Here is a 25,238-nt window from a genome sequence, read left to right as displayed (position 1 = left end):
CCATCCAGCCCAAGCCCAATTAAATAGATATGCATGTGTGCTGTGAGTCCATGGCAAATGATTGACATCTTGACAGTCTGTAGTGTGATAGTAACAGTATTACAAAAAAGTGTTTTTCTGCGATAGCAGGTCAGACTGTGGCACTATGAGTGTGCCTGTGACTGAGTGACAAATGATTGACAGATCGTAAGTCAAACTCTTTTTCCATTATTGGTTGTTTTTCCTCAGGTGAGGTGGTTTTTGTGAATCGAGTTCAAAGTACAGTGAGTGTTAATTATGTCACAGAAAATTTTACTTATGAACTACTGCCCGGTCATGCTGACTGTTTTAACAAATTTGACAAAAACTGATTGGCAACTCCCCTTGGAAGTTTGTAGCCTCGAATTGTATGTTATGTCCCTTATATGTGATTCTACAACATTTTTGCAATATTTTGGAGGACATGCATCATTTCCGTACCCTCGGTACGGTTTAGTCACTAAATATAAAAAAAACAAGATACTGTGATTATCGTAAGATGTTAGAGGAACTTTATCTGCATTGCATCATCTCCTCTAGTAGTGGGTTTTATGAAAATATATGTATATTTTTTTGTTAAAAAAAAAAAAGTTGTGGGTTATAGCTTTAAAGTGTTTGTAATGTCTAATTTCAAACGCAAATTATCTTATCTAGATGAAAATATATGTTCAACTGTACCATAAAATGCATAACCTTTTTGATGTTTTTCCCCCAAAATATAAGTGCACATGAATTAAAGTCCGTGAACATTGATCTAGTTTCCTGTTTCTGAAAAACGCCTCATACGTCTTTACAGGTGGACCTGCTCTTGTGAGACTGGTGCTATCTGGTTATGGCATCAGTTTACCACTTGAAATTATATTTATGGTGAAGCAGGATATCACCAGCTGTTGCTCTCAAATTAACATTTTAAACAGATTTGGTTTATTAAAATCCTTATTTGTGAAAATATAACAACGTAGATTGTGGACTACATTATCATCTTCTGTTTGCTTTGGTGCGCTAATAAACGAGCCTTGTACATGCAAATCAGTAGCGCACATCGTACTGCAGATAGTTTCTCATACAAGCACAGGCAGATCCATCGCGCTGTACAATGAACGGCCAGGTGGTCGCGTAGCTATTTACTAAATACACGGCGTTTGCAAGATTTTCAAACAAGACTGAAAATTTCGTATATACATTCAGGATATCGAAGCCATTGGTATTTATGTTTATGACTAACTAAACCAAACAAGAACTTCGCAAATGCTTACTAGTCTTTATTTCCAACACGAGGCATATCCTGACTGCTTGCTCTGCACTTTCTTCTGCATTTGAATGCATGTGCTGTCTAACGGGCTCAAATTGATAACCTTTGATAACCTCGTATTCTTCACCGTCTTCGTGGGACCCTTCAGAATAGTGTTCATCGCTCGAAATACCCGAAATATTCATCGTTGTTCTTACAATGGATTCCAATTCTCACCATTGTTGACACTGGCGAGGACTCGGCTGTTTCCGCTTCATTTTTGCCTTTTTTCGGCAATACAGCAATGTGCAATCATTTTTTTACAATAACCGAAAAATCAAAATGTTTCCTTCAGAACGGATTTCAGATTCGAATTCTGGATAAAAAACTGTATAATGTAAACAGAAAGGTGCACTGGGGACATTCCATACACTTTAAGTACATCACTACCACTTTTATCAGTCTTTGTTTTCCTTGTTTTCCCCAGAAGTATCTGTAGTTCTTCTGCAGTACAAAGTGAATATTTTTTCCATCTGGACAAAGGCGCACGTGGCTCTTTGAGTTTCATCACTCTCTCACACGTGCAGGCACCTGGCTTCGGTCGTTGTTCCCCCAGTCGCTGGAGAGAGCCAGGCCAAAGCACGACCCCCGCATGAGACTGCAGTAGACTTTTTTCTTTTTTTAGTCGCATCAGCCTCGCAGGCTAGTGTGGCTGCTGCATCCCAGCGCCCCCCAATCACTGGCGCTTCCTGGCCGGAGTGCTGGTTAATCACTGGTTCACAGGCTCCTTGGAGGAAAACTCTCCAATGTGGTGCTCCAACACGCTATGAACTTGACTTGCAGCTGTGAGCATTGGCCATCTGCCCAGCACAGCGGGAAAGGACAAAGAAATAGAAAGGGTGCCTGCCGGAGTGGCTATCCTCCATGAAGGGGGGCGGGGGGGGGGTGAAAATCAAGGGATTAGACTTGGGGCTGGCAGACAACCCGTGTCTGCCAGCAGAAATTGAGGAAGCAAGGGCGAGAGGGAGGAGGGAGGTCGAGGAGAGGTGAAGCACAGTTGCTAGAGGGTGAAGAAACGGGTGGTGGCGTGAGTCAAGTGAAACAAGAGATGGAATGGGATGACAGAGGAGTGGAGGGAAAGAGGAAAAATGCAAGAGTGGAGGAGTGGGTTCGGCGGGGTGATGAACAGAAGGTTGGCCTGGCCGTCCCCTGGCCATCTGTTAACCGGGCCCATCATCTTTGTACACAGCCCCAATCTAAAAGCCATTACCACATGAAGTACACTTTGGGGGTAGCCTCTCGGCATGCGTGCGCTTAAATTGGCCTTGTTTCTGTTCTTTTATCCGAATGAATTCATCATGACAGCTTTGATTTGATTCCTCCTAATCAGCAGCTCGATGTAGATAATCGAAGAAAGGATTGTCAAGGATGTCAACAATATTTAACCTCAAGTATGAAATAAAGCTGTTTTTATGGTCAAATATTTCCAGGGGTTCTGGAGACAATTGTTGTAGAACTTTACAAATATGGGTATAGACAAATGCGCAATATGATGATCAGTACTCATGGTATACTGGTATATCACCTACAATGGAAACTCCCTTTTCCTTAGTTTTCATGTATTTTTTAAACTTGTCCCTGTTTTCAAATTTTTTAAAAAAAAGAACTCTTAAGTCAGGGGTGCTCAAAGTGTCGAACGCGAGGCAGTCTTGGTGGATCGCAGGACGGCATGCCAAAAAAAAAGAAGACGTCAGCCAATGTTCCCTCTAAACAAATTGTGCACCGCTGATGCAGTCTCTTTGCAGATACAAAAAAAATAATCCAATGCAAATTGATAGTATAACATACAGCTATTCAATTTGTGGCATTTTGCAATGTGATACATTGAGTGAGGGATGACTGGTTGTTACATCCAATGGCACAATTCACATACGTACTGTAAAAAATGAAAAGAAGAAGCCACTGGTTTCTGTTAGGCAGCACATGGAACCTACTCGAACAACAACTGCTGCTCCGCCACATTCCCTTTTACCTAGTTTACCTTACACCCCCCGCTTTCTTAAAAACGTACACTCATAATTACAAATGTTACAGTACTTACGCAACCCATCAATGTGTTTTATAATGACAGCGTCCACCACCACTGCTTTAGTGAGCAACGCAAGTCTGGGCAATGTAGAGCAAAGATGAGCTAGACATGGCGCTTACGTTTACTTTCGATATTAATGGAGAAACTTCTAAAAGAAATGCTGTTGTTTTAAGATGCAATGACAGTCAGAGTATGTGAATAATCGAAGAAAAAGTGGTTAAACTGGACAAGATATTCTCATTTCCGAGTGGGAAAGGTCTGGTCTGAAGCAAAAGTAGAAAGTGCAGGATGAGATGGTGTGTCACTTTAAAATTCCAACTTGGCACAGCCTGATCAAAGATGAAAGCACAGACAATACAGTGGACAAAAAGCTAATTCTGTATTTTAAATATAGGAGGCAACATAACATTGACATTAAAGGGATTTGGGATTTGTATGCTCATAAAATTCTCAAAATGTTCCTTTTTTCAAATTTTGGGGACTCTTGAAAAGATGTATTCAATTTAAATGATTTCTTCTGGGAAGTATTGCCATGGTTTTGGTACATTTACATTAAGGTCCAACTTATCGTAAGTTTCACGAAAAACAAGGTTCCACTGTATCAATATTGGCTCCATTCATTCATTTCCCCCCATCCACCGTCATGGTTGCAATTTCTTTAAATCATGTTTTTTGGGAAAATCACTTTGATTGTTGTTGGCAAAATATCATGATAGGATGATATCACGAGTTACATAATAGACAGATTGGTGAAAAGTAATGTAATAAGAAATAAAGAGCGGCTCCCAGGAATTTAACTTTGCACAGCAAACTAAAGTCGTCATGTGCATCTTAATAAACTAGCATCTTAGTATGATGCAGTGCAGTTATACACCACTACATCAACAAAATAACCATATTTGATCAAATTAAAATCAATACCTCCATTAATGAAAAGTGAGCATTATTTTTTATATCGGATACTTAAAAATCCATCAGAACGTAACATATAGCATACAAATAAACCAAAAAACGTTGCATGGAAAGCCCCCTGAATTGAGGTACACAACACAGACACGGACTTGTAAAATATATATAAAAAATCCATCATAGATGAAAATACATATAGTGCATGACAGGGGCAATGGAAAAATATCATGATCACAGTCTGAGAGAAACATTAACACTCTTACATCTTCAATTTAAAATACCAACCATGGTAATTCAGAGTCTCAGGGAGTTTAGAATCACAGACAGTATTTTTAAATGCCAACAGTAGTCATTTACAGCGACGATGTGATTAGTTTTATTTATTTAATAGAATTAAGATCACGCTTTTGACCATTTATTTAGCGAGGAAAGTGGCATTAGGAGGAAATGCAGCAATATTATATAGAGGAATCTTCGCATGACCTTCAACCTCATTGTTTTTTAATATAAAGGATTAAAGGCTTAGACATCACATGCCTTGAAGGGCTTGATATGATAATCATACCAACATGGAGTTGCTTGCGCCCACTTTTCACACAGCTTGGTCTATTTTAACCCATTGTAGATTACAAATCTGATTTGTTTGGCTTCATAATGTTTGTACTGTATAATATTGCTTTTTGCAACTTTCATTTACACAAATAGTGACCACTTGCGATAACTGGACAAATATTAGCAATGGGAAAACAATTCAGAAGCGTTCATCTTTCAGTCAGACTAAAGTGGCGGCAACGCAGGCACGATCGACACACGCTGCACGTGAATGTAGACATTTTCAGTGTGCAACAAATGATTTCCGAGAACTTCTGCGAGTTTAGCTCACTGTATCTGAGTATCTGCAGCAATAAAGCAAAAGCCATCAACCCCCAACAAGCTACAAAATGTCAGCGCTTGATAGAAAATAATGCCATGCCATCCGAGAATGGCGTTAAGTGCACCAAAGTAAAAAAATATCAAACAAGATCATAAACTGAGTCCCTTGAAGAAACGGTCCATGAACCACTGATGTCTAAAAGATGCTTCCCATTAGTGGGCAAACCCTTCCACTTGTGCAAAAAAAAAAAAGAAGTATTTTTGTCCACTGACATGCTCCACGTCACGATTTAGTATAATGGTTGATCGACACTAATAGCAGCTTGTGCGGTGCTTGTGGCGGGCCACGGGATGTGGTTTACTGCTCTATAAGGTCGCTAATGGATGAAGATGTGGCAGTTTATCGTCACCGAGATCTTGGACGTTACCTTTTCTGTTCCATTACCCACACGCCATTTCATTTCACATTTCTTTCGCTACAGGCCGGCCGGGCTTCATGTGGCTCAAAAAGCATTTGGTTTCTAGTTTCTTCTCTTTTTTTCTGGTTTATTCTTTTTTTTTTTTAATCTTCATCTGTCCTGGCCGACCTCACTGTCTGTCCAAACGCTCTCCTCGACCCACCCGCCCACTTCCCTTGCGAACCCACCACTACTGTGCAGATTGCAGAGATTTTGTTGAACCTTCAGCAAATGTGGATATCTGCAGGTCTGCATGTTGGAAAACCTTTGGTAGGGTGGGGGAGGGGGGGCAGTTTTCAAAACTGCAAGAGGGGGGTGTGGTTGTTTATGTTATAACGGTGCGAGCGGTTGCATTAACTCCTTCTTTCTAAGGGTACGTTTGCACGAGCATATTTGTGTGCGGGTGGTTTGTGCAGTGTAATCCTGATTATACTCACCTCCTTGTGTCCCATTTTAGGAGAAAGGGAGGCTGGGAGTGTGGCGGGGGACGCGGGTGGGGGGGAAGTAGAGGGCGAGGGAAGAGAAGGGAGGATCTGAGAGGATCTGCCACAACCATAAACAGCCTTCATATGACGGGCAGTCAGATCAGATCCCGCCCGCCCTCAGGCGTCTGCTGCACTGGGAGACCGGCGGCTCAAGCAGCAAAAAAAAAAACAGAGTGTATAAACTCGTCCTGGAAGAGGATTACACTCCTTGAGTGGAGAAACTGCCTCTTTAATCGCACATGTGCCTCGCTTTTACATTTTTTTTCTCCCCTACTTCCTGCCTCCCCTTTCTTCTCTGTGCACTCAATTCTCCACGCTTGTTTGCATGGAAGTGTGTGACATGGCTATGTTTGATGTGTGCGTTTAGTGCTGCCGGATCAGAGTGCTGAGCCGAAGCGAAGGCTTGTGGATGGAGGTGACTCGCGGGCCTTATTTTTCATTGTGTTGTGAGGTGATCTATTCTCATAAAGGGCCATTAGCATTTAAAGTGGTCCTCTTCAGTCGTCCTGCAGTCTATAGGAGTCAACGCGTTAGAGCCTCTGAGGACTGCAGATTATTTCTGAATCAGACTCCCTAAGATTGGCTTTTATTCAAGGCTTCTTTCATGCGCGTGGCCATTCCTCCCGCAAATGAACTGGAGGATGAATAGGCAACGTGTTTCTCAAGCAGGACAACTCCGATTTGTTTCTGTTGGGTATGTGAGCGCCTGTGTCGGTCTGTGCGCGAGGGATGGAAACAAAGTGACGGCCAACACGAGAGAAAAGCTGGAATGGTGTTTGTTTGTTTGCATCATTTGCATTAGGTCCTTGACTCTGTGCGTCTCCTCTGCCAGTTTGCGGGTGTGCGTCTGTGTAAGAATATTGCCTATTTGCACAAATCGGGTCGCTTTTGCCGCCTGTTTTTTGGGCACCGGGCCCGGATGTCCTTCCGTAAACATAACCGGGCCAAAATGTACGTGCTCAACCTCATGATGTGCACAAACACGAAGCTCCGGGGGAACAATGCCGGTTGGTCCTTGCCAATGTTCCTGAAAAGGCTGTTGACACACTCTGTGTTTATAGATGCACTGCTCTTTTTTTTTTTTTTTTTCCATATGTTGGTTTATCAATTTAACCAGGAGATGACAAATAAGCTGTACTTATTTTCTCACTGCAATGTTTGGGACTGATAAATGATTTATTTTGTGAAAAAGCCTGATCAAGGCCATGCCTGGAGTGTCTATTTCAAGCAGCCGCTGACTCACTCAGGAGGTTGGCTCGATACCTGTAGCGCCCTCATCTCTTTTCCCCTCACCAGTCAACTACACTGTAGCGTCCAGTATCTGTGTTGTGCAGTGTCTGCAGAATATGCGTGTATCTGCTCTGTTTACCCATCCATTTTTTTTGGGAGGGGGGGGGGTAGCTATACAATGATTAAAGTAACTTAACTGATAACACTAAAATGTTTGTATTAAGGGCAACATTTTCCAGGGTCAGAATGTCCATCCATTTGAATTGAACATTGAATAGACCTAACCACTATTTAATCAAGCCAAATACAATTTAAAACATACTAAATCTTATTCTTGGACAAGACGTGGCAGATGCATCATGTTTCGGGTCACAAAATCAACTTGCATACTTGATGCTTTTACGGTATCTCACAAAAGTGACTACCAGTACTCACCTCAAAAGACATTTTTGGAAACATTTTATTGTATCTTGTTCCGTTTGGACGTTTTCATATAGGCGTGTACTCGCTTTTGTTGCTTGTGCTTTAGACATTGACTGGTGAGTTTTGTTATTTTGAGGGGGCAGTAAATGTAAACATTTATACTAGTTGAACGCTATCCATCCATCTATTTTCTCAGCCCCTCATCCACACAAGGGTCGCGGGGAGTGCTGGAGTCTATCCCAGCTGTCAACCGGCAGAAGGCGGGGTACACCCTGAACTGGTTGCCAGCCAATCGCAGGACACATAGAGACAAACAGCCGCACTCACAATCCCACTGAGGTGCAATTTAGCGCATCCAATTAATGTTGCATGTTTTTGGGATGTGGGAGGAAACCAGAGTGCCCGGAGAAAACCCACGCAGGCACGGGGAGAACATGCAAACTCCACGCAGGCGGGTCCGGGATTGAACCCGGGACCTCAAAACTGTGAGGCGAACGCTTTCCACCATGCCACCCAAGTTGAACGCTAATACTTTACATAGTGGTAAAATGTTGTTCCATAATAGTATATTTTAAAGTATTTACATAAATGAAGCATTTACTCACCTTTCAGAGTTTCTATAATTTTCCTGCTAATTATTGCTATTATTAATTTATATCGCATTAAAATAAATAACAATACACCCAAATTGATGGTGGAAATTACTGCATCTAGTCGGATGGGGGTTCTCTACAATAAAAATGCACTAAATGTTCAGATATACATTGGAATCTTTTATTATTGATGTTGACTTATTGTCACATTAGCCATATTTTACAGGGTAGCCAGTAGAGAGGTGTCTATAATTTCAAGTTCCAGAAGGTTTTGGTAAGACAGTATGTATGACTTGCAGGGAATTAGATTTTTTATCAGGGGTGTCAAACTAATTTCTCTCGTGGGCCACGTTGTAGGTCGGGTTTCCCTCAGAGGGCTGTAATCGTCTCATCATGTTTACATAATCAATTTATGAACCAGAATCCGAATCAGAAATAATGTGTTTTTCAACTACTCATGTTTTGTAACACAAAAATATTTGTAATATATCAACTTCATCATTTATGATATATGACCATTTGAAATTTTGGTACAAATTTTTACAAGAATCATGGAAATGGAAACTCCAGATGTGGCTTCGCGGGCCACATAAAATCATGTGGCGGGCCGGATCTGGCCCCCGGGCCTTGAGTTTGACACCTGTGCTTTAGATGTTTCATTATATTGGAAAAGACTCACCTGCAATACAAAACACGTGCCCTCTGACCCCCCTGGAGTAGTGTACAGTAGGTTAAGACACCAGGGAGTCCATGCAAGTCATAGATGGTGAGGTGATAAAAGATCCTCCAAGTCCTCCCGGGAGAGAGGAGTGGGGAGCAGATGTAAGGCATAGCATAGTCGTCACCTCAGGGGAGCATTTTGACCTGCCTATCGACGTCCTTCCTCTTCTTCCTGTCCCCTCCTCCCCCTTTTGTCATTTCGGCAGGATCATTATCGTTGATCCATCGTGAGATACTTGAGAAAGGTGGTCATCTCCCATCATTTTAATTGTCAGTGTACAATCTCTAAACACTATTCCGTAACCTGTGAGAGTCATTCATGCTGCCATTTGGCGGCGACTCTGGCTGTCCAAAGCAGATGAGTTTGGAGAACAAAAAAAACTTTGATTCTATCGCCATGAAAGCTCCATTCCCCTAGTATAGTAGATGCGAGCAGATGGTGGACGTCTGTCACGTGTAGGAGGTGACGAAGGAAAAGGACACAGGAAAAACAAGCAGACCTTTGACGTGGCAACAGTCTACATTTCGGACTGACTCCAAAGCTTACAACATATCAGGAGCTTGTGTTGTCCTTCCTTCCAAGAGGCTCCCGTAGGCTTGATTTATCAGCCAAGGAAATTGCGACTGGTAATTGCTTTTCAGCTGTGGGAAAGTGGAATATGTAATTATAGGCGCAGGTATGGGGGAGGTGTCAGAGTGTGCGCACAAGAGAGATAGTAGCAAAAAGCGCAAAGGAGACGAGGAAGCAGAGGAGGCTGATGGATGCTTGATTACGTGTCTGACCATCTGGATTGCTGTCATGGAGATGCTTAATCCTATTTACTTGAGAACCTGTTTGCGTACTCGAATCTATGTGGAATTGGAAGCAATTTCTTTTCTATTGGCTGGGTTGGTTTTGCCAGGTTACAGACATGACAAGAATGAATAGAAGGACACTAGTGTGGAAAAAAAAAAAAAAAGTTTAGAGTTATTTGCCATATGTGTCAGGGATTAGCAATTTAACAAAGGATGGAATGAATCCCTTGCCCGATAGCTCAGGAGCAATAATCAACGGCGCATCCCTTCCCAGCCCAGGGATTCTGAAAATAGTCCCAAGCCTACCCCTCCTAATGGTTTTACATCCAGAACCACCTCACTAGAGAGTTTTCCAGGACACATTCGTATGAGAAGATCAAATCACCTCAAACTGTCTCCTCTTGGCATATGTCTCCCTGAGAATTGAGCTATGTCTGGTGAGACCAGGTCCTCAGTGGAGGAACTTCCCTGTGAATCAGGAACTGCCTCTAAAAATAATTACTTTGTTTGACTGGCGACACACATACTTGCTTACTTTCTTCCTCCTGAATCTTTCATCTTGTTAGGATGATTTAATGGTTCCAACTTTGTGTTTGGGGAAGGCCTTTTCCATTCCAGCACAACTTCCCCTCAAAGAACAGTCCGTCCTGGCATGATTGAATCATGATTCCGTGCAACACTAAGAACACAGCCCTCGGCTTTAACAAATATCTTTTTGGATGAGTACACAAAAATCCCGCAAAGAAACATGCTGGAATTTTGTAGAAAGACAAGTGGTGACAGTTATTGGCCAAGGGAAGGACAAAATATGTACAGTATTTTTTTTTATCAACTATGTATATGTTAGTGACCAGGTGCCAGTACTCAGACAACATACTGTACACACTCTTGTCTGCAGCCTTGTAACATAATCAGACATCCGGAAGCATGACTGCTCTTCCCAGATCAGCCCCTCTAATAGTTGATGCATTTAAACAATTACTTCTAACAAGTCCTTATTACCCGCTTGCCCTGCCCCTCCTCTTGATCCTGGCTTCTAATTGCTACTGCTGTTACCGAGCAGGTCTCTGCATTGTTATTAGGAAGGAATCCTTACAAGCACACAGAGCCCAACTGTGAAATGCACATCGTTCAGTACCATAGTCTCTGTACACTTGTGTCTGCCGGCAGGGAGTCGGCTGTGTAGTGCGTGTACATGGACAACTGTGAATCGTTTCAGTAACTCTCTTGCCGATTGGGCGGTATGTTTATCCGCTTGTAGTGACTGCCTGTCAGAAACACAGGGAACCTTGCTGCGTGTCTGCCCGCCTACTAAATCACCTAATGACTAGCTAGCTGAGGGAAAAAAAACCTGCGGCTTTAATGAGGACGGATATAGTGGCCCTGCTGTCTTTGCTAGTATCTCTTCTTTCAAACCACTGCAGATGTGAAAGGCTGGGGAACAGTGGCTCTCACATCAACGTGTTGTGTGAAAGTCTGACGTTTCTCCACTGAAGGAGACAAGAGAGGATTCATGCATTGCTGGATTGACCCTGCAGCCTTCAACATCCAGAATTTTTAGACAGAGAGAGAGAGAGAGAGAGAGAGAGAGAGAGGAGAGAGAGAGAGAGAGAGAGAGAGACAGACAGACAGACAGAAAGTTCGACTGTTATACAAAGTGGGTCGGAAAAGGTCCAAGACTGGTGTCAGAAACCCAATCTGGTTTTCCATTTACTTTGTTCGGTACTCCTGAAGAGGCAAAAGCTGTGGTAGGGCAGCTTGTATCTCCTTACAGTGCCCTGAGCGACAGACAGTTCCTGGCCAAGAAGCACATCTATGCTGGAGCAACCTCCCGACACACCCAACCTGGCTTGTTTTTTTTTTTTTTTTTTTTCCGATTTCCCAATCTCCCGAGATGACCACAAAGGGGAAAACTTGTAGTTTGAATTTGAAATAGATTTTTTGTGACACCTGTCTTGTAACTTTTCTGACACACCTCGTATGGCGATCCAGTTTTGGTTCGGGGTAAATTTAAAGGAAGATTTATGGCTCTTGGATGTTTTATGCTGTCTCATCTGATTTTTCTCTTCATCCACCATGCACAAACTCATGTCTATCTTCATTCTCCTTGCTTAAATTACCACACACTCATAAAAATGTACCAAAAAAATGAAAAGTTTGAGGGCAAGGGAAACGGGAAAACTGTAACATGTATAGACATGGAAACATACTACAATCTCATAATCAAAGTGTGTGATTTCACATTCTCAAATTAATTGGCTGGAACAACGTAAAAACCAAAAAAATATGGATTCATCTTAATGTTATATCTTGTCATTAAAAGTATTGAATATGTGCATTTTAATTAAACGGATCTCATTAAAAAAAAACCTGCAAATATGAACAGGATTTATTGGTAGAGATGCTTCAATGTTATGTTATGAGGGTCGTGTTTATTTTTTCTTTTTTTGTTTTTTTTACACCCCTCCAGAGGACCTGTTGCCATTTGGCTTCCCCAGCATCGATATGGGCCCTCAGCTGAAGGTGGTGGAGCGCACAAGGACAGCCACCATGCTGTGTGCCGCCAGTGGAATCCCCGACCCGGAGATCTCCTGGTTCAAGGACTTCCTGCCCGTTGAACCCAGCACCAGCCAAGGCCGCATCAAACAGCTCCGATCAGGTGAGAAACGCTCACATTATATTGCGGCTTATTCACAGTCACAAAAAATAATAATAATAATGCAAAGAAAACTGCTTCTAAATCTTAGCATTTCTCTCATCTAAAATCCCTGTTTCTCTAAATTTGGTGATTATCATGCTTTATTTGTGATTATGATCGAGAGATTACATGCTCCTCTCTGACGCTGTGGGGATTTACCACCTTTTTAAAGCCAATTTTATGAATTTGCTTAATTCTTCAGCCAAGGGGAAAATTGTTGGATTCAATCTACGTTAGGACCTCACCATACTTAATAAGAGCCGAAACCTCTCCAAAAAATATTGACGCTACAGAAATTGGATGTGCCACAAACCAATTCACGCCTCACAAACTCACTAAATTAAACATGCCTCACATAAACGGCTCCAAACCAATGGAAATGAAGTCAGGAGGATTTTACAATGAAATGATGCATTTGTTATCCTTTACTCAGACGGAAAACACATCAAATGAAAGAATGCTTACATTTGGAGATAGGAGAGAACGCGTCTATTGACAGGCAGATCGAGGGATGAACATTTTGCACTAAAGACAGTTTGCTCAGCTTTGTTTGTGCTCCTCTGCTGAGACCACACAGTCTCTCCTGGAATAAGCAGGCAAGCATTCCTCAGCTATTTTCCCTGAGCTGTCCTCAGGGGTAATGAAAGTGATGGTGAGGCAAAATTCATTTTGCCCACGTTCTCCGGGCTCGTCTGTCCCGCCAGCCTCGCTATCTCGCTGGTCTCGGCCAACATCCCTCACTGATCGCCCGGGCCCTTTTGTCAACATTTCGTCTCCATTTGTACAACTGTGGCTTCAAAAACGTTATCAAACATTTCATCAACAGCTAACATACATACCTGACTGTCAAATAATTGACCTGAACGGATGTTTTTAATTGGGGGGGGGACAAATACAGAACTGTAAATGTCTTAACGAGGCAGCAGATTTAATTACTGTACCGCCATTTCCCAAGTTACAAAAAAATTTGGATGAAAAGAGAAAGTCACTGTGATGGTTTTAAGAAGAAAGTGATCACTGTTACCGTCAGAAGGGTAGTTCAACATAAACAGAGCTCTTGTGAGATAATGGAGAAAATCCAAATGTTACCGCGTGCTCACAAACCAGACAATGTTTGAGAAAATCCTAATAAAACCGGATAATTCGCCCTAATTGGAGCATGTATACCAGCAGCTCCAACTATAAATACTGTATGTGACAAAATCAACAACACTGTTTGTACAGAGCACCAGACATGATGGGAATTTTTACTTTCTAATTGTGGTCACCATATAGATATAGTATGCACATTTTTTTCCAAGAAATGGTATGGATGCACAAAATAGTATTTTTGGGGGTTGGATTTGATTTCCATGAACAACTTAGACATTTGGTAAGCAAACTAATATTTCATAGCCACAAATGATTTTAAGTACACATTATACAGTGGGGGCAGCACGGTGGAGCAGCTGGTAAGCGTTGGCCTCACAGTTCTGAGGACACGGGTTAATCCCGGCCCCGCCTGTGTGGACTTTGCATGTTCTCCCCGCACCTGTGTGGGTCTTCTCCAGGCACTCCAGTTTCTTCCTACATCACAAAAACATGCAACATCAATTGGACACTCTAAATTGCCCCTAGGTGTGATTGTGACTGCGGCTTTTTGTTTCCATGTGACCTCCGATTGGCTGGCAACTACTTCAGGATGTACCCTGCCTCCTGCCCGTTGGCAGTTGGGATAGGGTCCAGCACTTCCCGCGACCTTTGTGAGGATAAGCGGCTAAGAAAATGGATGGATGGATGGATGGATGGATTATACAGTGGATATAAAGTCTTCACACTCCTGTTCAAAAGCCACGGTTTTGTAAAAATCAAACCAAGATAAATCAATTGAAAACTTATTCCAACTCTATGTGACCTACAACTTGTATAACTCAATTGATTTTGATTTTAATCCTTTTGAGATGGGACGTAAAACCTAGATAATGTGGTTGCACAAGTGTGCACACCCTCTTATAACCGAGATGTGGCAACCAACCACATTCAGACTCATGTTAGTTTGCAAACACAAGTCTGCACACATCCGGCATCATTTGAAGTGTCTCTGATAACACAAAAAAAAGTTGATTTTCTTTTATTAGGCTTTTAATGACGTATTTTTGCTTGTTGCAAGGTTATTTGCTCACACTGACTGCTATTTGGAATCACTTCCTTCTTTATTGTCTATTATGTACAATCTCCAGTACACCTGCAGATGGTGTCGAAAAAAAATATGTAACAAAGTAAGAACTATAAAAAGTCAACAAAAAAATGCAAATACACTCCCGTCACATCAGTGGACATGATGACAATGATGCATCACGCCAATCTGCTTCGTACTTATTTCTTCCTCTCATGTTCATCTCCTAACAATCCTTGTTGAGGTCGGTTTGATGTGTGTCACAAGCCAAGGACAAAATAGCCACAGAAAGTTCAGAACTGATGCCCAGAGTAATTCAGGTGGTCCTTTGTCTCTTGCGACACTGACATACAGTACGCTGAGGATTCACACAATATGCTGACATCTCCTGGGATCTCATCTACTACTCATCTACTCCAGTATATTTCATCTAGTCTTTGCCGATAGTTATTTGGGGCTTTGTTGGGAGTTACCCAGACGTGACAGTTATTCACTCGTGCGGCACGTTAGGCCAAGTATCACACCGATGAAGGAGTATCAAGACAAATTGCACTGTACGATTCAGTGCAAGGTTTAATGGGATTTCAACTCAACAAAAGCGCCGCTGAGCCGAGCAACAAAATGCACACTATAATGAACCAAATGTTGCAGTGAGATAGATGCCTTGGAGGAAATCAATTACACCTGAGCGAGGCACAAAATAGTGGCACGATGTGTTGGATGACGCTCCTTTAAGATCACTTAAATGGGGGCACCTTGCGAGCTCTGCCTCTGATTTTGGAGACGGCTGCCAGCTCTCATTGGATCGCGGCCAAGGGTGTGTTTGGGGACACAAATGTTATTTTGCTTCCCTCACTTTTTCTTAGCTGAGACTTGGAACTATTCCTGTGGCTCACATGGGTGAGGATGAAAAATTATTTTGGAAATAACTGCACCCTAATTTAGAACGATTACATCTTTCCAGAAATAGAGTCCTAATCAATTTCTGTCCCTCAAGGCATGTAGTGCATTAATGTATTCCATCAGGCTAATTTTCAACCTCCATTGTGCTCTTTTCAGGGCTCAAAATGTTCCCTAGCTGTCGCAGTCAAGTGTCAAGGGGACATAAATTGTCTTTAAGGATTTTAGTTGTTTTCTGAAGGACAAACTCTTTATGTCCAAGCCGATATGCGGAAACATACTGGTGATGGGCCTGCAATCGGGACTTGTCCCGCGTAATCCACCTCTTACTACCACCACTATCCAATCACAATTGTTGTAACCATCAATGATTCACACTGTAAAAATACGCAAAATACCAACATGCCACAATGCCATGTATAGTGCAATTCAGAATCAACATTTATCTCATAACTATAACATTGATTTGAAATCTGATTTGCGAAAGAAATAGTCCAATTTCTTATATATGTATAGTAGTTTGTTACATACGCAAGCACTACTGATTTTGAAGGTCTTGGGCAAATTGGATTCACATGGCAGCAAGATGCTGAAATCTGATTGGACAAAAAAAAAATCTAACATCTGGAACGGTGGTTAAAGTTTCTACCTCACAGTTCTGAGGACTGGGGTTCAAGTCCCAGCCTCGCCTGTGTGGAGTTGCATGTTCTCCCTGTGGCTGCGTGGATTTTCTCTGGTTTCTTCCTTCGTCCCAAATAACATGTATTAACTGGAGACTCTAAATTGCCCCTCGGTGTGGTTGTGAGTGTGAATGGTTATTTGTCCCTTTGTGCCCTGTGATTGGCTGGCATCCAATTCCTCCTGCCCGAAGATAGCTGGGATAGGCTCCAGCACTCCTGTGACCCTTGTGAAGATAAACAGTTGAGACAAGGGTTGGATGGATGGACTTGGAAATAAATGAATACAATTTCATGGAACAAATATTGGAATTCAGTTTGTAAATGCATGTGAGTGTTTCTGGAATCGTATCGGCCATGGAAAATAGGTGGAAATACATAAATGGCACAATGGAGAGTGAAGAAATCCTTCGAGGTCATCTCTTGTTTTTATGCCACCTGGCTCACCAGTGCAGATGTGAGTGAAACGTGACAATCTACAGTAACAGTAAACATGTGACATGAGAGACTGTGAGTATCAGAGTTTTCCAAAGCACTTAACGGACTCTGACACCCACAGCCTAGCAGATGGCCTGCAATATGGCCCCGGAGGTTGACTGCTGAGTAATGGATAGACCTGGCAAACTAAGAATTTTGACTTTAAAAAAAACATAAAGCGCACTACACAGAGTCAGTGAGCAAAGGTTACTGGAAATGTTATACAGTACCGTACATCCTCTGGTGGGGCAGAGACAAGCAGCAGCTTTTTTTTTTTTTTTTTTTTTTTAACAAACTCGACCTTTTTGAGGGAGCATGGACTGACACCAAAATAAAATGAATTAAAAGACATCGGTTAGGAGCATAAGGATGGAGCAGCTCGGCGAGGTTAGGCAGAGTGATCATTAATAGATTTGAAAACAAACAGCATAAATAATCATACATTTTTATTTATAAGCTCCTTTACACCTCCTTTTTTTCTGGCAAAAGCACAAGTGTCAGGGACTTTTATGTCAGCTCTCAGATAATGACTCATCCTAGATATCAAAAGCAGATGGTTCAAAGGTTTGAAGTTCTATTCTCCTATTCAGGGAAGCCTTACCTTAGTTGACTCCCTTGGCTCCGTTCGAGCTGGTGGAATTATCAGTATCGTTTCAGCCCGATAGTCGTGATACACCTGCTGCCATTTTACCGAAACTGGGTTGACAGAGATAATATCGTAGTCTGGCCCTTTTAGCAGCTTCCTTCTCCATCTCTCGTTCCTCGACTTTCTCTTTTCGTAGGTCATCCAACAACCGACTTTCATCATGTTTGACCTCTGCCGGCTTATGTTGGACACGATGCGTCGTGACCTTTGCACTAGACAAGAGTTGTTGCGTTCTTTGTGTCGGCCTCACCTCTGCAGCATCTGATTTGACTCCTGACAAGACTTTCTTTTCCGGAGTGGAACTGGGCGCAATAATTTCTAATCCTTTTCATCACAAGCTTTCTCTGCAATGTGGGCGAAGGCAAAAAAAAAAAAAAAAGAGAGCAGGAAAGCCATGAACTCCTTTCTTTTCATGCGTCTGAAAAATGACTCAGGTGGATGGTAGATTTAGCTCTCGAAGTGGTGGAAAAAAATCAAAGTTTATCTCCCTTGGAGAATGACACACACCAAATGTGCCCGGACGGTATTAGAACTCATTTAATTTGTTTTTTTTTTCATTGATTAAATCATGTGCAAGTGAGATGCAATCGGAAATGGCAAAGTCTACCATTCGATTTATTTTTGTATGATCTTTTGCTTCTCTGCACCGCAGTACTGCATTACATTTAATATAAAAGGGAAATTCAAGCAAAACGATATTCATTAAACCAGCATTATGGCGGCTGTGGTTTAATGCACATTAACACTCACGGCAACATTCCGCGTTTAGTGTTTTAAGTGAGTCGTTTCACGACTGCAACGAAACCTTAACGAGAGGTTTACAAGGCAAATATTGGGAACAGGATTTTGGAATAATTCAAGAGGAGGAAGAGCAACAGAAAGCGATCGCACTTTAGTAATAACGAGGCCTGGGGACAGTTTGTTAGCCTTTTGATTTGCTATAATTGGATCGGGATCACAAATTTTAACAAGAACATTTACATCCAGCAGGACTTAAAGCATTTGTCCCCCTCTCAAATTAATGACCAGCTACGAGTGAGGGATGGTAAAATTACATACTTTCATCCATTCATATTAAAACATGATTGCTTTGTTAAGAAGCTTATTCTTTATAGTTGGGAATATCGCATAATGGAAGATTGCATTCTAGTCATCTATCGTAATCCTTTTTTAGGACAGAAGCTGGATAGTCTAACTTGTTAGATAATTTTATTCTATGTATACATGACATACGGAATGTGTAGAATGCGTACTATGTAAATGATCCTAGTTGTCTTTTGTGTGATATTGCAGTCATTTTTGTTTATTTACTGCCTGTGGACAAGTTTTGAGAATTAGCACTCATGCGCTGAATAATTAAAGCAATACACCTGGTTTGTCCAATCTTTGAGTAATGTTCATAGCAAATGGAAAAAAAAAATATTGACATGTATTGCTGAGTAACTATCATGCGTTGTTTCTTCCTTGGCATGAAGGGGTTAGGGGTCATCTATAGGTAAATTACAAAAGTCGATTATTTGTAAACTTGAGCTTTTTTCGGCACATCACTTCATAATATCTCCAAATCACTGGAGCTTTAGAGCCAACCATAGTCTTATGTCTAATATAACTCTTTTCACTAATCTTATATTGAAGTTTCTGCAATGGACAAAAGTAAACACTGTGCTGCTGTATTTATTGACCAGTCTAAAACGTTTGACACTGTTGAGTAAATGTAAATGTCTGTAACTGGTTACAGGGTTCTATGTCTGACAGATCTCAACGTGTAGAACTAGGAGTTGTCCAACTGGGCTATTTTACCAGTAATCAAGGATGTCCCTCAGGGGTCAATTCTGGGTCCAGTTCTTTTCAAGCTTTATATTAATTATATAGTGCCTCCAGAAAGAAACTCTGTTTTTCATCTTTATGCTAATGAGATTATTTCATATTGCGTTACTGACACTGTTCTTTAAGCAGTAGAAAACTTAATAACGTAATTGTCAAACAGCCCTTATTTTTCTCAAGCTTGTCCTTAATGTGAGCGAAACATAATACACGTTCTCAAAGGCACAAGTCCCTAATCATTATAATCAATACCGTGCAGCGAAAGGTTCTATCATTGAGTCTCTTTGTACATATACCCGGGGTGTATAGCTTGATGATACATGTACCTTTGAATTCCATATTGACATCCTTGTCTCCAAATCACAGCAAAAACTTGGTTATTTGTATCGGAATAGGACTAGCTGAGCTTTGTATTGAATGAAGAAAACTGGTAAAGCTTTTTTTTTTTTCTTTTCTGGACTACGATGATGTTGTCTACAGACATAACTCTTACCACCCTCAGATCTTTGGATTCCGTCCATCATTCAGCTCTGCGGTTCACCTCGAGCTAGCTGCACGACTCATCAAAGCTCTCTCTATCCCTCAATGCGCTGGTTCTGTCTCTATATGACATGAGATACACTGTGTATTATTTATTTTTAATGCTCAGAGTGGTAAGCAACTCTCTTATATCACAACCGTGCTCGATAGGCATGTTGGGTCTTATCAAACCTGTTCCAGAGAGTTTTGTTTTTTAAGAACTCCTTCAGCTTTGACCAAACTTGGTTCAACAGTTTTAGTGTGACAGGAGCAATCCCTGCAAAGATCAATGAAATTGTCTTCCCTCACTTAGCCATTTTACATCTTCCTATTTTTTTTTTTATCTTTCTTGGTCTGTCCTTCATATTCTCCCCGTGCTGTGTAGGTGTCCTCCGGGAACTCTGGTTTCCTCCCACATCCCCAAAACATGCAAGATAGTTTAATTGATGACTCCAAATTTTCTGCAGGTGTTATTGCATGTGCACATGGATGTTTGTTTCCATGAGCCTTGCGATTGCCTGGCAACCAGTTCAGGGTGTGCCCGCCTCCTGCCTAAAGATGGCTGGGATAGGCTCCAGCACTCCCCACGACCCTTGTGAGGATAAGCGGCTCAGAAGATGGATGGAAGTCTTTGTACATAACATATCATATATAACATTTAAGTATGAGAACCAACATCCTTGGATGAATACATAACTATTATTTAAAGAAAAAAAACAACATTTCTTTGGTGTTCTGCAGCCATGCTTGTGCTTTAGTGCAGCTTGCAGAAATGTTGCTGTGAACTGTAGATATATTTAACCAGCCTGAGGGGTTTAATGTATCTCACTATATAATATTCTATATCGTGTGTGTGCATGCATTTTGTGTTGTGTGTGTGTGTGTGTGTGTGCGGTGTTTATTTCCAATAGTTTGCCTCTTTTTTTTTTGTCTTTGCTCAGCGCAATGCAGCAGAGTGTAAACCCTAGTTTTATACTTCCTCCTCAGGCTTCATGTCAAAGTCAGTTTCGGATGAGATGAATGTACCACAGTAGGCTGCAAGAAGGAAAAAAATCACTGCTGGTAATTCAAAAAGGCCGTTAGCAAAAGGGGGAATAAAATGGCAGTAAGAATAGAACTCTTTGAAACCCGAGGAAGAAAAGAACACCTGACAAATGTTGGGGATAATTTTAGTTTAGGGAGACACAGAAAGTAGGAGGATGAAAATTGACTAAATAAAAGAGGAAAGTGAAGGAGTTAGAGTTTCATGGGTTTTTGGCTGGGGCTACTGGGAAGAGTGTGCCACTTAACTGTTCAAAACAAAATGAAATGTACAGGATGCAACTATCTTCAAAGTTTCCAAAAATCATTTGGGAGCTTCTTCTTAATTCACAAACATTTTTGCATTAATACGCAATCATGCTTAGGTCACAGTTTATACAGCAGTGCCATGAGATACAAGTAGAATTTGTTCTGTGACCATGGTCCTAATTCAAAACATTTCATGCACCTGTACGGTACATGCGACAAAGACTCTAACTTCCACTAACAACCCAGGCTAAAGCCAGCTCCTTCCCAACACACAAAGCTTGTCTCTCAGTCGAGATGTAACACTTGATACACAACAGCTCCTTGGGGTACTACTTTAATTTGTTCTGTAACCACGCTCGTAATTCAAATCACTCCTATTTCAAATTATGTTTCCCCATTCCAATGAGGTTGAGACGTCCATCCATCCATCCATCCATCCATTTTCTGAGCCGCTTATCCTCATGAGGGTCGCAGGAGGAGTGGTACACCCTGAACTGGTTGCTAGCCAATCGCAGGGCACATGGAGACAGACAACAATCGTACTCACAATCACACCTGTGGGCAATTTAGAGTGTCCAATTAATGTTACAAGTTTTTGGGATGTTTGAGGAAACCCATGCAGGCACGGGGAGAACACATAAACTCCACACAGGCAGAATTGGGATTTGAACCCCGGTCCTCAGAACTGTGAGGCCGACGCACTACACGTCGGGCGCAACTGTGCCGCCCAAACTTCATCCGTCACAACAAAAACCACAAAGATTCTCTTTATATTGTGGTCGAAAATGTTGACAAAACTCTCTTCCAGTATTAGTAGGTACAGCACAAATTGTAATTAACCCGTGAATATCATTTAAAGAATACTGATTGTGTTTATTGAAGTGTCACCACCAAAATGTCATCTGTTGTGTCAGCTCTGTCATAAAGGTATCTGCACTACGTTTTTAAAATTGAAACAACAGCATATGAAATCTTTAGTCTAATGACAATTGTCAATTTTCCAAAGTCAGTGCATCTACATTCATCAACAAACACGACTGAGTGGTTTAAGTAGAGGACACAAGAGGAATGCAGATTTTGTTCACATTACTTTATTTTGATGTATCGTAACTTTTATGTCATGTATTATTCACACAATTATCAACCTCTCTCATGCTCCAATCAATATTTAGATACTAGATTTAGATTTGACCAACAGAAAATAATCTTGGCTTTTGCTTAATTGTGTTCTCTTTAGAACCATAGGAGTTATAAAACTGTCATCACAAAGTACAGAAGATAGTTTTTTCAGAAATAAAGTTCAGTTTAGTTGAGTTTTAAATACAGTTTTAAAACAATTAAGTGCGATAAATTCAATGACTCATAATCTTAGTTGTTGTTCATTTTCAATTGTTACGATTTGTGAAAAAAACATTTTATGACCACTCCAATATACAGTATGTTGGAACAAGATTGTCTCAAGTCTTAAGTTGCAATTTGCTTAAAACAAGTAATGGCTTTTTGTAGCGATTGGACTTGACTTGCTTGCTGTTCGTTTTTTTGTCTTGTTCTTCCCGCAGTGACTTGGGACTTAATTGAGACTTGCAGGTGATGACTTAAGACTTACTTGTGACTTGCACTTATGTGACTTACTCTGATTTCCGCAATTCATTAATCTGTCAATAACATGTCCTATTATGTGTTAGCATTAAGCTAGCATTAAGTTATGAGGTTGTTTTATATACACGTGTTGTCTTAGTTTTATGTTTATTCTGACAGAAGAATTTGAATTTTGAACAACTTTCGTCTTTGCTTGCTGTAAATTGGGTGAGTTTGCTGCCAACAGACAGCGCTCGTATCTCAAATTTTTGCTCGCTAGTCAAAGGAAAAAAATTGTCCCAACGATGCCCCATTTTGCGAAAATATTATAAATCAGCTCACTCGTATCGCACTGTATTCTGTTTTTAAGATCGAAGGACACGGCTGCCTCATATTTTTTTGTACCCCATTCATAAGGTCCCTCAAAAAAATAATACTACTTATAATAAATAACAACAAAGCAGACTTTGATGGATGCTGAGGCAATAAAAGTGTGGATCCCCCAAGGTCACAACGTACAAGACAGGAAAGGATCAACAAAACCATGAACCAAAAGATATCCGGCAGAAATATCTTTAAAAAAAATGACTCATCCAAACATCCTTCCTGTGCTTCTTCTCCTTTTCTTCCTCGCAGGAGCTCTACAGATCGAGAACAGCGAGGAAACCGACCAAGGGAAGTATGAGTGCGTGGCCACAAATTCTCAAGGTGTGCGCTACTCCTCGCCAGCCAACCTCTACGTGCGAGGTAGGGCCTGAAAACGCAACACGCAATAAAAACACGTGCAGCACATACAGAGAAACTCACCACCGCTAGGGTGCTGTTGTGTTATAACCAAACATGTCTGTTCCATTACTGTTCTCTTTTAACAAGTACTACTAACCAACCCATTGTCTGCAGTCCGTGTTGACTTTGTTTGGTATTTTCCACCTTAACAAGCCCACCTAAAACTGTGGTACGGTGGAAAATACCGCGATTTAACTGCATAGAGACGTCACTGTCTACTAAAATGGATTCTGTACCTGAGAGGTTAGACCAGGAGTGGGCAAACTATGGCCCGGGTGCTACACGGGGCCCACTTTGTTTTTTTTTATCAGGCCCACTAAGTCTTTCAATAACTTTTCAAACAAATTTGACCTCAAAAATAAAATAAAATACTTCCCTCTCCAAGTAACCGTGATCAACATTACAATACACATACAAGGCCAAATGTAAATGCATCATTATTGTATAGTGTTATAGTGTAATGAGGGGGAAAAAAACTGCAGAAAAATTATGAATAACTAAGTGGGTAATTAAAAAATATGGAAAAGAGGGGTATGGGGAAAATTATTTTGCAAATAAGCACGAGTTTCCACAAACAACCGGGGAAAAGCTTCTCCCAAAACTTCGTAAAAGTGGTAGCAGTTAACATGTTTAAATTAAATTGTGTAAATTCATTAATTTTAAAAACTATTCAAATACTTTACCTCATTAAATTATTGCAAATCACTAACAATTATCAATTCACATATACTCTGAGTGTTACATCAAAATGGTTTGAATAAATTATATATAATAAAATTTCAATATGAGAATCAATTATTGTTTTTTTAATTAAATAAACTGTTTTACATTTTTTGCAGCATTCTCAAATGATTGAAAATGTTCTTTGCATATAGGAATAATTGACGGTGTATTTAAAATACCTTACTCGGGGAAAAAAAGTAAAGATTGTCTTCTTAATTTTTCTTTCCATTTTCGCATCACTTTATGCATTTGTAGACACCAACAAACATAACAACAGAAGCCTGAACTGTTTATTTAGCAAAACATTTTTAGCCGTTATCTACGTGCGTGTTTGAAATGTTCATCTGACCGAGCTCCGTTTTAAAAATTAAACGTGGCCCGTGAGCGCCAAGGTTTTTTTGCCCACCCCTGAGTTCGACCGTCACAAGGCCAATCAATGAGATTGAATACATGTAAGATATTAATGAACACATTTTTGATGTCCATTACTGGCACCATTGTGCGCCCACACGATCCCTGTTGAAGCAGTTGTAATGATTGTAGCCTCTAGACTGTGTGTACGTATGCGTGAGTCTGTGCGTGCGTGCGTGGCTTTGTGCTGGCCGTTTTTATTCTCTGTGTTTCCTCGTTCTCTCTTTCCTCACGTCATTGTGTTCCGCATCAACCCCCCTTCCATCCCTCAGAGCTTCGAGAAGGTTGGTGTGCTCTCTCTTTTCTTTTGTTACTCCTTTGTTTCAGAAAGCTTCTCTTATTGAAACAGAGAGAAACAAGAAAGAAAGAAAAAAAAATCCTCAAAGACCACCGCACTCCATTTCGACTGCTAAAACCGTCTCCCGGATTCGGTTAATTTCTCCAAATCCGGTCTCCATACTATAGTGTAGCCTAAAAAGCCAAATGCATTGATTGCTTTGTGAGGCCTTGCTATTGCCTTCAGCTTTCCCCAATCGATGTATTATTATTTTTTATTTTTTTGCATGGTATGGTCCTGTTGTCATGCAGACCCAAGAATTGGACGATTTAAAAGAGTTGATGTCTGCATGTAAGGAGCGAGAGAGAGAAAGGAGCACCGCTTGCATGTCAACAGCATGACGCGCTGTGTTCCCCCACCCCCTGTGTTCCTAATAAACTCGGCTAATCTTGG

The 25,238-nt window shown here is 41.1% G+C and overlaps 1 protein-coding gene across 6 annotated transcripts in view; it reads left to right on the top strand.

The window, feature by feature from the left end:
- The window catches only part of LOC133510433 (receptor-type tyrosine-protein phosphatase S-like), a 103,249-nt gene that overhangs the window by 33,513 nt on the left and 44,498 nt on the right, over nucleotides 1–25,238 (top strand). For all 6 annotated transcript variants that reach the window (XM_061838317.1, XM_061838316.1, XM_061838319.1 and 3 more), the window contains exons 5-6: nucleotides 12,295–12,483; nucleotides 23,225–23,335. In XM_061838317.1, the coding sequence (XP_061694301.1) occupies nucleotides 12,295–12,483; nucleotides 23,225–23,335 (300 nt within the window). The remainder of the gene's footprint in view (nucleotides 1–12,294; nucleotides 12,484–23,224; nucleotides 23,336–25,238) is intronic.

The sequence above is a fragment of the Syngnathoides biaculeatus genome, chromosome 13 (assembly GCF_019802595.1).
Source record: "Syngnathoides biaculeatus isolate LvHL_M chromosome 13, ASM1980259v1, whole genome shotgun sequence".
Classification (NCBI taxonomy): domain Eukaryota; kingdom Metazoa; phylum Chordata; class Actinopteri; order Syngnathiformes; family Syngnathidae; genus Syngnathoides; species Syngnathoides biaculeatus.
This window is presented reverse-complemented; position numbering and strand designations above follow the sequence as displayed.